General features: G+C 50.7%; 1 protein-coding gene across 2 annotated transcripts; it reads right to left on the bottom strand.

The window, feature by feature from the left end:
• Positions 1-10,534: 10,534 nt before the first annotated feature.
• EGR4 (early growth response 4) lies at positions 10,535-12,921 on the bottom strand (the record flags this gene model as incomplete). Of its 2 annotated transcripts, none has more annotated exons than XM_084235132.1 (2): positions 10,535-11,853; positions 12,241-12,921. In XM_084235132.1, the coding sequence occupies 2 exons, from the start codon at positions 12,374-12,376 to the stop codon at positions 10,535-10,537; spliced, it is 1,455 nt and encodes a 484-aa protein (XP_084091258.1). The 2 variants fall into 2 exon arrangements, with proteins under 2 accessions (XP_084091258.1, XP_084091259.1); XM_084235133.1 differs by having other exon boundaries at positions 10,535-11,850; positions 12,241-12,376.
• Positions 12,922-13,425: the final 504 nt, after the last annotated feature.

The raw sequence follows: 13,425 nt of genomic DNA, 5'->3' as shown, positions 1-13,425 counted from the left end.
GAGAGGCAGAGGTAGGAAGAGAACCAAGAAGTTCCTCACAACCAGTAGCAGAAATGGGAATTTTGGGAGGAAACCTTGGGAACAGCAATATAAATAATGCTAGCAACTCACGTCAGGGCAGAGGTGAAAAGAGTCCACAGGTGACTTTAGAGAGGGTCACTTTGATGAGCCATGCTGATGAGAGTGAGGTAAGGATGTGAGTAGAACAGCGAATGGACACAAGAGCTCAAATATTAAGTGGAAGAATCCAGAAGCAATGGTGATGGTTCATGGGTATTATGATGGTGGGTGAACTGCAGGGATTATACCTGAGAGAAGCAACTAACCAATTACTGTACAAAAATGTAAGGAAAAAAAAGAAAGAATCCAGAAGCAGTTTTTAATGAGAGATCAGAACTTATTTACATGTTTCTTACAGAAAACCAAATTCTAATCTATACCATCACTTCCACTAGTCTGAGGCATGGATAACTCAATGCCTTAGGCCTTACATTTATAGCAGTTCCATTTTTTGTGTGTTTCTTAGGAGCAGCTAGTAGACAGGGAGAGGATGAAAAGGATAATATTTTAATGTAGGTGGCTCAGAGCTGATTCTGGCTAGTAGTGAACTCACAATACTATAACACTCCCTTTAAACCTGCTTCTTTCTCATGTTTCCCAGCTTGACTAACATCTTCATTATCTACTCAGTCCTTGGAGGGAACTCCCAAGGCAGCTCTGAATTCTCACCAATCATTGGTTTTTGTCAACACTACCTTCTGAATATCTGACTATTTCTTTCTTTTCCAAAACCACTGCCCCAGACCTATTATCCTCTTCCATCTGGACCACTGGTACTATTTCTAACTGGAGTCTAACACCAGCTTTGAATTCTTGCATTTCCTGCACAAAAAGATCCAATCATGTTACTCTCCTAAAAAAATTCCCTCAAGGCAGGCCATCCTCTGAGAGGTAAAGTCCACCCAGCTTTTTCTGCTTCCAAGTCTGGCTGGCATCTGACCACCATTTAACTTTGTCAGCCCGAGCTTTTGCCTCTGCTGCCCATGTGCATCCTCACTGAGCTCTACGGACTTTAGTTTCATCATATCACATACTGTTCCAGCCTCCAGCTTTGGCTCATGCTGGCCCCTCTCCTAGGATCCCCTTCTGCAATCAGTGAGCAATCAGGGAGCAAATGTTACCCTTTCCAGGAAGCCTTTCTTGACCACTTGCTCCAGCTCAAGTCACATCACAACATAGTCACTTCCCACCACACAGTTCTTCACCAGTAGTAACAGGTAGCATATGCAGGATGGTCATGGATCTGTTTATACATCAGATCCTGCCTTATACATACAATGGAGGACAGAGACAATGTCACTGGCTCATCCTTATACCTTCCTCACACACAGCAGACATCAGTATATTCGTAGAGGAATCGAGTGAGTAATGGATTGATTGATTTCAAGTAACCAAAGTGACTTCTATCACTCATCATCATAGAAATGGGTGAACTTGATGACAATTAAATGAATCCAAGAATCATCACAAATAACAAGAACTTCCTAGGCTCTGCTAGTTACCCTCTGAGAGGTAAGAAGTTGCTGTGTCTTCTTAACACTATAGATGTAGCTGAGCTCCAAGCCTTAGGACTTGTCTGCTCCATTCTATTTACCCACCCAACAACAAGATATCAAACACAAGGAAGGTGCCAGACACTGGGGACACAAAGATGAATAAAACAGTAATGCCCTCAAAGTGCTTCAAAACAGTGAGCATTTACCTACTATTTATTCTGGCCAAACACCTCGTTTCTCATTTATTTCTCACAACAGTGATGCCATGTAGGTAAAACCACCTACTGACTAAATCTCCATTTTAGGATGAGGAAGTTGAGGATCACAGTAACCAAATCATTTGCCCAAGGCCTATAAGTAACTGTAACGAACAACGACCTCCGTGACCCCAATGATATGTCTCCCAGCATTCTTGCCCTCATGTGGTCCCCTTCCACATTGACTTAGAACTTGGCCATGCTTTGGCCAAAAGCAAGTTAGGCATCCCTAAATCTAGAAATACTTGTTGGATATCACCCAACTCCCTCTGTCTATCTCTCTTTCTCTTTCTCTGTTAAATTCAGATCAGGCAAAATTGAGAAGTTAGCAGAGTTTGGATTTTTTTTTTTTTTTTGGATACAATTTAGACATTTTTTATTGAGCACCGAGTCATGAAGTCTCATGGTGAATATTGTCTTACCCAATCTTGTTGCTTATTTTTATTTAAGACTCTGCACTTACAATAGGCTAGTATTTAGTTTTAAAAGAACTCTGGAAAACCCATCTCAAAATAACAAGGATGGTGGTAGCAGTGGCCTATTCATTCTCCATTCACTCTGGATAAACAAGAGTTGGAAGATGTCCCACACCTGTAGACTTGAAATTAAAACTTAAGATGCATCAGCTCAGCCATTGGTAGCAGAGTTTGGATTTTGATGGTCATCCTTCCTGGCCCCAACTCCCTATCTGGCTATTCCTTACCCTCCCACTTGGCTTTTTGGGACCAAGATCTCTTTCTCCCTTTTTCCATATAAATCCACATGCAGGAAAGGTTCAGAAAAAGGGGGAATTACAGAAAAAGGGGGATAGGGGCGATTTGGCTATTAATAGGTGGTTTTACAGGTCAAAGAAATGACACTCTAAACTCTGTGCCTTCAGGAGACATCTGGCAGCAGGTGGAGGAGGTATTCTAAGGGTGGGGAGGCAACAGGAGGTGTCCCTTGCAAAGGGAAATAAAGGAATGCCCCCTGAATCTTTATCTCCCTGCATCCCCAGAGAGGGCAAGGGCTCTTGCTATCCACAACTGGGGCTAAAGTCTGAACATGTGCGCTTCCTACAAGAGTCACTGTATCCTGGAGAAGACCCGCAGGGGTCAGTGCAGCCAGTCCTCTGCTTCCCAGCAGCCCTGACATGGCCTGTTCTGTTCTAAGCTCCCCCTCACTCTCTGGCTCCTGCAAACATGCACACACCTCCCAAGGTCACATGCATATGACTCCAGCACCTGGATCCCACACCCAGAAAGCCATCGGGGCCCCTCACTGCAGACACCCAAAGGAGAGAGTAGGCCCCACTCTTCCTCACAGGCAGACAGTGGGAAGTGCACCCAGTGCACACAGGAACCCTGTCACACACTCACGTGCAAAGCAATGCAGTGGGGTGCACACATCCAGATCACTATGGGCACAGGCACCAGCAGAGGCTCTGGGACATGAGGAGACAGAAACATGGGTCCACACACATGCACACCTCCAGACTATCACACGTGCACACCAGCACGCACAGGGGCCCCCAAACCCTCGCACCCTCAGACACCCGCACAGGTGCCAGCCAGGCCTCAACATCAGGCCCCTCCCCCACTCCCTTTCAGAAGCAGGTGGAAAGGGCTGGGTTTGGGGGCGCTTCCCCTCCTCCCTCCCTCTGGCTCCTGCTCTCCCAGGCCAGGAGTCCCAGTGGGGTCTGGGGTCCGTCCCCGCCCCCCAGTCTGGCTCCGGGAGCACTACGAAGAGGGGGGGATGGGAAGTCAGATCTCAAATCGTTCTGATTTTAATTCCTTAAATTAACCCATTCCTCGCCCCTGGCCTGGCCTGCCCAGAATCCCTCCCTGGCAGCCTAGCGGGCCTCCAGGAGGCTGTGAGACGGAAGGAAGAGGAGGCAGCGGCTGGGTCCTCCCTGCCTTCTCTCCAGAGCGGTCCTGCAGCGCCCCGCGACTCTCCCTTACCTTCTCCAGCCCGCGGCGAAGCCAGGCCCCCGCGGCCCTCGATTCGGGGCGCAGAGACAGCCCCCGCGTGCCCGGTGCAGAGGCAGGGCCGCCTCGGGGCCTCGGATCTCGCTCGCCCAGCAACCTCGGGTGGCCGCCGCGGCTCGCGCCCCCGCCTCCCTCTCGGGGCGGGGGCGGCCGAGCCTCCCAGCCAGTCGCAGCGGGAGGGGCACACAAACCCGGCGGGGGAAGCACAGAGGAGGAGGCGGGAGGAGGGGGCGCGCGGCCGCAGGAAAGGAAGGGAAGGGGGAGGGAGGCAGCGAGGGGGTGGGGCGGAGCCGGCCCCTCCTCCGGGGCGGGCTTTTCTGGGAGCTGGGGAGCGGCAGATGCGCCTGAAGCGGCTGCGCCGGGACCCCACGTTTTCCGCTGAAGGTGGCTTCAAGGGGGGAGGGGTCCGCGAAGCCGCTTGGAGTGTGCGGGGACGCTAGGGCTGCAGGCTGCGCGGCTTCTGGGTCCCAGCTTCCAGGCTCCCGGCACCGCCCTGTGCTCTCACCCTGTCCCGGGAACCTCCAATCCTGGTCTCTGCAGCTCACCTTTAATCCGAGCCTCTCCGTCCTAACCCTACCAGTCTGGTTTGGGCCTGCTCCCTCTCATCCTGGGGTGGGCGGTCCTGTGGGTCTGGAGGAGGGAGGGGGCGCTGCATTATTCCTGGGATGAGCGCCATGGTCCCTAAACCGACACATCACTGCGCTGCTTGGGTTGTGCAGTAGGCGTCCCGGTAACAGCTTGGGTCAGTCCCCTCTGGGCATACCTAGGGGTGCTAGGGAGCTGGGAGTGGCTGTGGCCAGGCCTTACAAGTCCCGGGGACCAATCTTGCTCTTGAAGGTGCCGTCTAGGAGTATTTTAGTCACAAATCCCATCCCAGAATTACTGGAAGACAAGAGACAGTGACCTCCACAGCCCGTGTTCCTTCTCACCCACTCCCACCTTGAACTTGGTCAGAGGAAAGCCTGGTTCCCTGGAAGGAGCACACAGCCCCTTGGCTTGAGGCCTATCTAGGCTGTTAAGGCAGCAACAATATGGAGGCCCTAAGCCTGGGGAGGCCAACAGGGTTGCAGAGGACCTGAGAAATGAGACAGGGCATTGGGATTGCCAACACCAGGGCTGAGGTGGGTTTTTGATGAGGCTAAGTGGAGCTGGCATTTCAGGCTAGGTGTGGTGCTTGGGCAAAGTTATAGAGATGGACTTGGGCAGTGTTGAGCCCCTAGATGGTGATGGGCAGTCCAGCTGCAGCAGAACAGAAATGTAGCAATAACCCCAGTGTTCTCCAGTAAACATGGCTGAGGGAGACTTCCCTTCACCCCATCGTACTGCTGAGAGTGAGCATTGGGCATTCAATATTAAGAAGGATAATTTATAGACTTGCCAGGTGGCTTTTGAGGAGAAGCAAGTTGAATTGCCAGGTGGCTTTTGAGGAGAAGCAAGTTGAAAAAAGACTGAGGCTGAACAGTGGTCAAACTCTCCCTTCCCCACATTCTCTCTTCCTCCCCCTAACTCCTGAATTTCTCTCCTCTCTGAGAAAGTCTTCTTAAACTGAACTAATGATAAATCACCTCTCCTAAAACCTAAGTGATAATAGCTCCATTAACTAAGTGCAAGCATCATACCCATAATTTTTATGCATACCAAGTAGGTATTGTTATTAGCCCCTCTTTAGATTGGAGATACTAATAGTGTGGGAAAACTAAAGTTCAGAACTCAGTGAATGGCACAGCCAGAATTTGAACTTAAGTTGCCAAACTCCAAAGTCTGTGCTTAAATACAGTGCTCTCCTGTCACTTCTTTGCTATATTAAGCTTACTGAGCCTTTTCCTGCCAAAATGCAGATTCCCTAAAAGCACCGCTTTTGCAGAGAGCCAAAAATATCCATATCTTTTCTTGGTTCTACCTTTGTTGTAGTGAAGGTTATCTTCACTCAGTGCTTACTGTGAATACTCAAAAACAATTTGGAGTGTGTTTGTGTAGGTATATGTGTGCTTTTGTGCATGTGTGTATATAGGCATGTGAATATAGGTATATAGCTATGCACATGCACATATGTGTATGAATGTGAGCACATGCACGTACATGTGTGGGTACATGCAATGTGTGAGTCCATGTATGTGTGTGTGGGTTGTATTTTTTGTACATGTGCATATATGTATGTGTGTGTGCCTGTGCGCATGTGTGCTCCTGCTACATTTCACAGACAACAATCCCTGCTTGGTTGTTATGGGAACCACAGTTCTAAAAATGTTTATACTGAATCCTACTCCATTTGGGCCAGAGAAACAAAGAGTTGAGTGACAGACACATCTGGGGCTACATCTGAGGCACAGTTATGGGAGTCCACATGATTTGGACAGGTACAGACCAGCCAGATATGTGATCCCCTTCATGGAAGCCTTTGGTTTGGATCAGGGCCTCAGTCCTACATCTTTCGATCTCTCTCTTCTTATCCCTCCTCCTCTCTCCTCTTTTTCCCAGTTTTATGTTCTTCATCTACCTTCCTTCCTTACTCTTTCCCGTTTCTTTTCCTTTCTCCCTTTAGGCCTTTAGGGCTTTTTCCCCCTTGCCAACCAACACAATAATTAAGCACTTAATATTTGGGGCAGTAGACTTGGTGGTTTATTTGTACTTCTTGTGGTGCAGTGTATTTCTTGTAGAAAGGTGAAAACTGTGACCAGCTTGGGATAAGCACCATGAATAATGTTTTAGAGAAATTACGTCAGTACTGCTGTGCAATATGGAATGAAGTGATAAAGGAATGGAAGCAAAGCGACCACAATAAGTGATTTGGCTTACTGCAGTCTTGTCTCAAATAAGGCACAGAGGCTGGGATGGGAAGTAACACATTCTGGATTGTTTTGCCAAACTCTCCCCCATATCTTGTTTCATAAAGATTTATATTACTCAACTCTTGTCTTTCCAGCATAAGAATCAGGATTTCAGTGAACCTTTATAACTGGTGTGTGATGTTATAGTCAATGGGTGTGTAAGTTGTGGAGGGGGTGCTGAGGTGTTGGTAATAGGCACAGAGAAGCTAAATGTGGGCAATATTTTAATGGAAGAATTAACATTTTCTGGTATTGGTTTTTCATCAATGTTGTTGAATAAATAACCCAAAGACCCTCCTGCTGCAGAAAGTGTGGCTGATTTGCAAAAAACAGACAACTGAAATGCTTAACTAAACCTACAAGAAAGGAAAAATATCTACATGGACCTAAACAAGAATGTAAGCATGAGATGTGCTGTGTGTAACCTCAGGGGGTATGGGGAGGAGGGCATATCGCTTATCTGTCCTGACCTGGGCCCTTGTTGGAATAAAGGGAGTTGCCTCTAAGAATTTAAAACTACTTGAGTTACAGTTTGAACTCACAACACCTGCATGGTGCAGGAACACTGAGCCAAGAAATTAACATAAAAATTGGTCTCTATTAGTTGATGCTCCTGGAATGCCTAGCAAGCAAACACAACACTGCTCAGGAGAAACATACCTTGAAACAGAGAATGTCACTGCCCAAGTAAATGCCCACTGAAGATGGGCTCACAAGCCAAAAATTACAATACATAAGAGAAACAATGAACCATGAGTGAGCATATATAAGACCCGGAAGGACTTCAATAATATCCAACAGATCTGTGTGATAGCCTGTGGATATGCAGGAGGAAGAGGCCAAGGTGAATCCTATAGGAGAATTGTGGTTGTTTAGGTGTCTATGTAACCAAAAATTGACGGTTGCCATTAGCAGAAAGTGGGTATATGAAAGGATGATTTTACTTTAGCCAGATTATGTTTGAAATGATGGTGGAACTACATTTGGGGGATGTTCAGTTGTCAGGATTAGGTGGTTGTGACAGGTAGAGAACATAGCTGACAGACTTAGAAATCATCTGTGCTATCAGTGATAGCTGAAGGCCTGGGAATGAATGTTGAAATAAGGAAGGAGAGGGCTTAGAACCAAGTCTAGGAGAACACCCATATTTTGAGGACCAGATAGAAAAGAGGAGCAAGTAAGGAAAATGAGTCCTCAATAGTCTCTATTGGTCTCCAATTGGTTTTGCATTGATTTTCTGATTGGTTGATTTTAATTCCTTCCATCTCATGGTCTAACATGCTCTTCTCTCACTCCCTAGAGAAAGTAATGGAGTAAATGGAGCAATTTCCCTTGGAAATAATAGGAAGGATTTCTATCTAGGAATTCTAGAACCAGGCAGGGCTTTGGTACTGGTACCACTACTTCTATGGGGTTCAACGTGCTCAACAGTGACATAAAACCCAGGAGACTAGGGGGATTAGAAAGAATACGGTAGAGCTTATAGCACTTGGTGGAATGCCACTGAAAGGAGCAAGGATGAGTGGATTATAATAAGCCACTCACCCACAGCATGTCTGCCTTCTGCCTTTTTTCCGTTTGTGCAATTTGGGATTATTGCTGGAAATTTAAGCCTTTGTGCTCTTTCTTACCTTTCTCTGTATGGAAAATGCCTGTGCCTGTAAATGAAAGGTGTGGTAACTTAAATAGTAACATAATGAAAGTTATCACATTACATTTAAGTGATGGGCAGGCGAAGGCCAGCAAGGACATTCACAGTCACCTTAGTTGCTCTCCCTTCTAAGGATCTTCTCCAGGGAGCAGTGGTCCACTGGCTTTCCTGCCATGTGTCTGCCATAGCTCCTTTTCCCTAGCTCTCCTTCCAGGTGACCTCTTTAAGCCTTCATACCTACACTTGAAAGATGTGGTCATTTAAATAGTAAGATAATGAGGTCATCATCATCTTATGTCTCCATGAATCCACAACTTATCCAATACAGGGCCTGAGAGTCCATCATTTGAGCCTCTTGATAGGGTTAAATATTGCCCTCTGCAGGCTACTCTTTTAAAATGTTAACTCTCCAAGAAGTAATATTAACTCCTTTACTATAAATCAGTTTATCAAACACAAGATACTCAACCATGTGAAAGCACTTTACACCTGGGGAGAGAAATAGGTGGAAATCTCTGTTTTGATAATTTTGTCTCTGATCAACCAGATTGTGGAGCTGGAGTGTGAGCACATCTGAGAATGGAGGAGAGCCAGAGGATCAGAAGCTGGGTTGATTTGACAGCCTAGGACTGAAAGGCTTTCTTAATTCAAGAATAACTCAGCTTCTAAGAGAAAAGAGCAAGTTCCCTACACAGACCTTTTTCTGTTCTTAGCAGAGAGGAGCAGTTGGGGAAGAGAAAGGTGGTACATAGCAGGCTTGTAATGCTCCACAATCTGCCCATGGGGCCAGAAAGAGTGCAAAAATTTCCAAGCTGGGAATTCAGGGAGTCCCACCTTCCCCATTATAGGATCATGCTTTACTTACTATGCTTCTATCTTCACCCAAAACCATGAAGGTTGCCCCTGGAAGGAGAGCGAGGGAAAAGGGACTGTGGCAGGCACAGGGCAGGACAGTCAGTGGGCCCTTGCTCCATGGAATAGATCCTTTGAGGGGAGAGCAACTAAGGCAGCTGTGAGTCTCGGGCAAACACCCCCTCCTAGCTGGGCCTGGCTCTGCTCATCAATGGTCTGGCTGAATGCTGAGTCCCTTGTGGCCCTCACTATGTGTTTTGCAGACACATGCATAGGCTCTGTCTAGAGGCTTTGTGCCAACCAACACTCTGGGTGTTCACAAACAGCACTGAAATAGTAGTCTTATGCTATCACCACTGACTGGGGCTCCCTCTAGCTGTGGAATCTGTCTCTCACCTCCTGATAGAAAACTTTTCCAAACAGTGCTTAAGCTGATGTGCCTCCATTCTTGGGTTGGGGGAAAAAAGCAATGGCGTTGGAGCCAGACCTGTGTTTGACCCTGCCCATTCCTAGCTGGATAACCCAGAAAGTGACCTACACTGCTTCCTTATCTTTGAAATGGATTATATGCCTGCTTCACTCAGGATTATGAGGATTCAGAAGGGTAACATACACACAATGTTTAACCTTAAGCTTCTCAATCACTCTCAAGTTCCAGGAATATCTTGAGCTCTTGGGTCAGCTGTGATTAAATTTATCCATCAGTTCAGTACATATTTATTGAAGGCCTACTTTGTGCCACAAGGCCTGACAGATATGCAATGACTCCATGAGCCTGGATATCTCTTCTCTTCTGGCACAAATTCTCCTAGGGGAGCGGGGGCAGGGGGAGGGCTCAGGAGCTCCGATGGTAGATTCAATAAGCTTTTAGCACAACAATTTTAATTGCAAAAATAAACAGTTTTGTCAACTGCTTGAAAGTAGCGTTTGCTTTACAAAAAAAAAAAAAAATTAACAACAACTAAAAGGAAATAACCCCAAAGCAAAACGTTACATCCAATGGCTGCTGGAAACGACATTGCTGTACAAAGTCCCGCACGAGACCGGCTCGGCACTACCCCAGCCTGTCTCTGGGGAATCGAGGGGAAGGCGTGGGGCATGCGCCAATTACAAAAGACTGTCTGGAGTCCCAAGGAGTCTCTGGAAGTACCTACTCCGTGAGTAACCAAAGAGGACTTCCCCCAAAGCTTGGCCGAGGTGGGGCGACAGCGCCCGGACGGCGGGAGCTGTCCGCGGAGCTGGTGCTGAACGGGGCGTGTGCTGCGGGCGCTTCAAGGAAACTGGAAGCAGGACCAGAGGTCTGCCCCGGGCGCGCCGGAAGCATGACCACAGGTTGGAAGAGGAGCAGAGAGAAGAGCGGGCCAAGTCTTCTCTTGCGAGCCGGGCGGCGGCGCCGGCCTCGATCTACAAACCCACCACTCTCTCACAGGGCGGCGAAAGAAAGGCCCAACGAGTAAAAGCCCAGGCCCTTGAGCCGCTCCTCGGCGCGCGCCTTCTGCTTGAGGTGCACCTTGCTATGCCGTTTCTTCTCATCACTGCGCGCAAAGCGGCGGCCACACACGTCGCAGGCAAAGGGTTTTTCGCCCGTATGGGTGCGTACGTGTGTGGTAAGGTGGTCGCTGCGGCTAAAGTTGCGGAGGCAGATGCGGCACTGGAAGGGCTTGTGACCCGTGTGGATGCGCAGATGGCGGTTGAGCTCGTCGGAGCGCGCAAAGCTGCGCACACAGCTCTCCACCGGGCAGGCAAAGGCCTTGGCATGAGGCCGCGGGCAAAAGCAGCGCGCGCTGCACTTGCCGCCCCGGCGCCCCTTGCGCCGAGCTTTGGCCGGAGGGAATGGAGTTGGTGGCGGCGGCCCCGGAGGCTCGGGCACACCAGTGGTCCCTGGGATGTCCGCTACCAGAGGTTTTGGGAAGTCCGCCGCCGCGCCGTGGAGGCCCAGCGGAGAAAGCGGAGGCTGCGTACCCGGCAGAAACTCTCCACTGTCGCCGCTACTCCCTCCCTCCCCACTAGGAGGGGTCAAGAGCCCAGGGAGGCTTTCGGTCCCCTCCCCTAGGTCACCCGGGGCCAGCAGGAAAGCGTCGTAGGACCCCGTCGGGTAGAGTCTGTTAGCCGGGCCCGCCGGCAGCTCTGCCGGGCAACTGATGGACAGTAGGTCTTCAATCTTGGCCCCCAAAGGAGGGAAACGGGTCTCCGGGGCGGCCTGGTAGCTTCCCTGTGCCCCACAGCTCCCTGGGGCCCCGGTCGAAAGCAGCTCCCAGGGAGCATAGGGACCTTTGAAAGAGGAGGCAGCGTCCAGCGCTGGGGAGACTGGAGGAGCACGGAGGCCAGGCTTGACGTCGGGCGGGGAGAGCTGAGGCTCGTACAGGCACTGCGAGGGAGCGCCCTCTGAGGGTGAGGCCTCCCAGAACGCCTCTGGGAAAGCGGCTGCGCCCAGATCCGGGGAGTAAAGATCCGGCGGTCCCGGCAGCAAGGTATCGGAAGCTGCGGGAAAAGAGGCGTCCAGCGGAGACCGGGATGCTGACGCTTCAGGGCCAGGGAAAGGTGCCAGGCCTAGGATGCCCGACATGAGGTTGAAGAGTGCCTCCGGGTCGTGCGGGTGTTCGGGTACTGCCTGGATGAAGAAGCTACCGCTGTAGCTGAGGCCGGGAGGGGGCGTGGGCGCAGGCCCCTCCAGGAAGCAGGAGTCGACTAAGTCCCCCCCGGCGCCGCAGCTGCTCAAAGCCCAGCTCAAGAAGTCGCCTGCTGAGGGGGGAGCAGGAATCAGCTGCGGGCACAATAAAGGGCACGCCTCGGAGTTCCACCCCCTACCCAGGAAGCCCGTGGTGCTCACTGACACAAAATGTCTTTTGCACATCCTGACCCAGCCGCAGCCGGCAAATGCCCCGAGACGCACACATGAGCATGCACACGAAAAACACACGTGCAGGCAAAGGATGTCTCGATACACGCAAAGGTTTCTGCGCAGGCGGCGGCCCTGTGGGGGTGGGTAAGGGGTGCGCACTACAGGACCCCGGAGCCTCCTACGGCCCCTACCCCCACAGTTCCTGCATTCCAGTCCTCGCCGGTTCTCCGGTATCCAGTGCCCCCGCGCTGCGCCGCCGTCTGAGCACCCCTGACCGCGCTCCTTACCTCCGGGATAGCCGGCGGCCGCGGGAGCGTCCCTGGCGGGCAGCCGAGGCAGTTCTGCGCTGGGTTCGGCGCAACAGCCCTCGGTGGACTTGACCAGAAGCGCGTCGGGGTTGGAAAACTCGCTAAGGTGGAGCATGGCGCGGCCGCAGCTGCGGGGCGCCGGGGGCCTCGCCCGCTAGGCTTGGGAGCGCGCGGGTGATGGGCAAGCCAGCAGTCGAGGCGCCCCGCGCCGCACACACCCAGGTGCCCGGGCTCCTGGCTCCCGGCGCTCACCTCTGGGAAAAAGGTCTGGGGCCAGGGTTCTCTTTTTTCGCCGGGACTAGTCTCGGGCAACCGCACCTCGCCTCTTCAAAGCGCAGCCGGGCTCCCCCAACCCGCGGCCCCCCCACTTATATAGCAGCGGCGGCGCTGGCTCAGGGCTTCCGACTCCCCGGGCCACTGCCATTTCGGGAGGCCCCGGCCCTGCCGCCATGACGTAAATGCCCAAACATGGACACAGGATGTGTGCCGGGGACTCCCGAAAAGGAAAGCTCGGGTTGTGACGTCGTCGCAGCCGCCGCCGCTGCTGCCACCGGGCCCGCGCCACTGCGTGCGCGCGCTCTCCGAGCGTGGAGCCCCTTGCGCGCTGGGGCCGCGGGTGCGCCGGGCTTGAGCGCTACGCCGCGTGGACCTGCGTCCAGTGCGTGCGCTTCTCACCTGGAGGCGAAGCCCGGGGGACTGCGAGGGAAGGTGCGCTTGACTTTGGGATTGCACAGTTTGTGGTTGGAATCTGCTCTCTGCCATTTACTGTGTCCTTTAGTCTCCTTGAACACCAGTTTCCTCACCTGTGAAATGGAGATATAGCTCTCTACTTAGTAAATTTGCTATGCAGAATAATTGGATTAGAGCCTATGAAGTTCTAGGCTCACGGGTACTCAGTAAACCATAATTTGCCGTTATTAATTTGCTCTTCGCTGTGTTCTTTTTTCGTTTTCTTAAGGTTTTTTTTGTTGTTGTTGTTTGTTCTAAGAAAAAGAACTATTATTTAAATTAAAAAGGATCGTACTACTTGCAAATGGTGAGAAAGAAAAGCCAGAACAAAACGGTATATTCTAATTGTAAAGCTTCTCTTTTCTTCATCACCTAGCTCCTGAGATAACCACATTTAAGTTTCTTGTGTAGCCTTTCAAAAATATATATGTATAT

Source organism: Talpa europaea (assembly GCF_964194135.1).
Source record: "Talpa europaea genome assembly, chromosome: 6".
NCBI lineage: Eukaryota > Metazoa > Chordata > Mammalia > Eulipotyphla > Talpidae > Talpa > Talpa europaea.
Note: the sequence above shows the minus strand (reverse complement) of the source record. Positions and strands in the feature narration are given on the sequence as shown.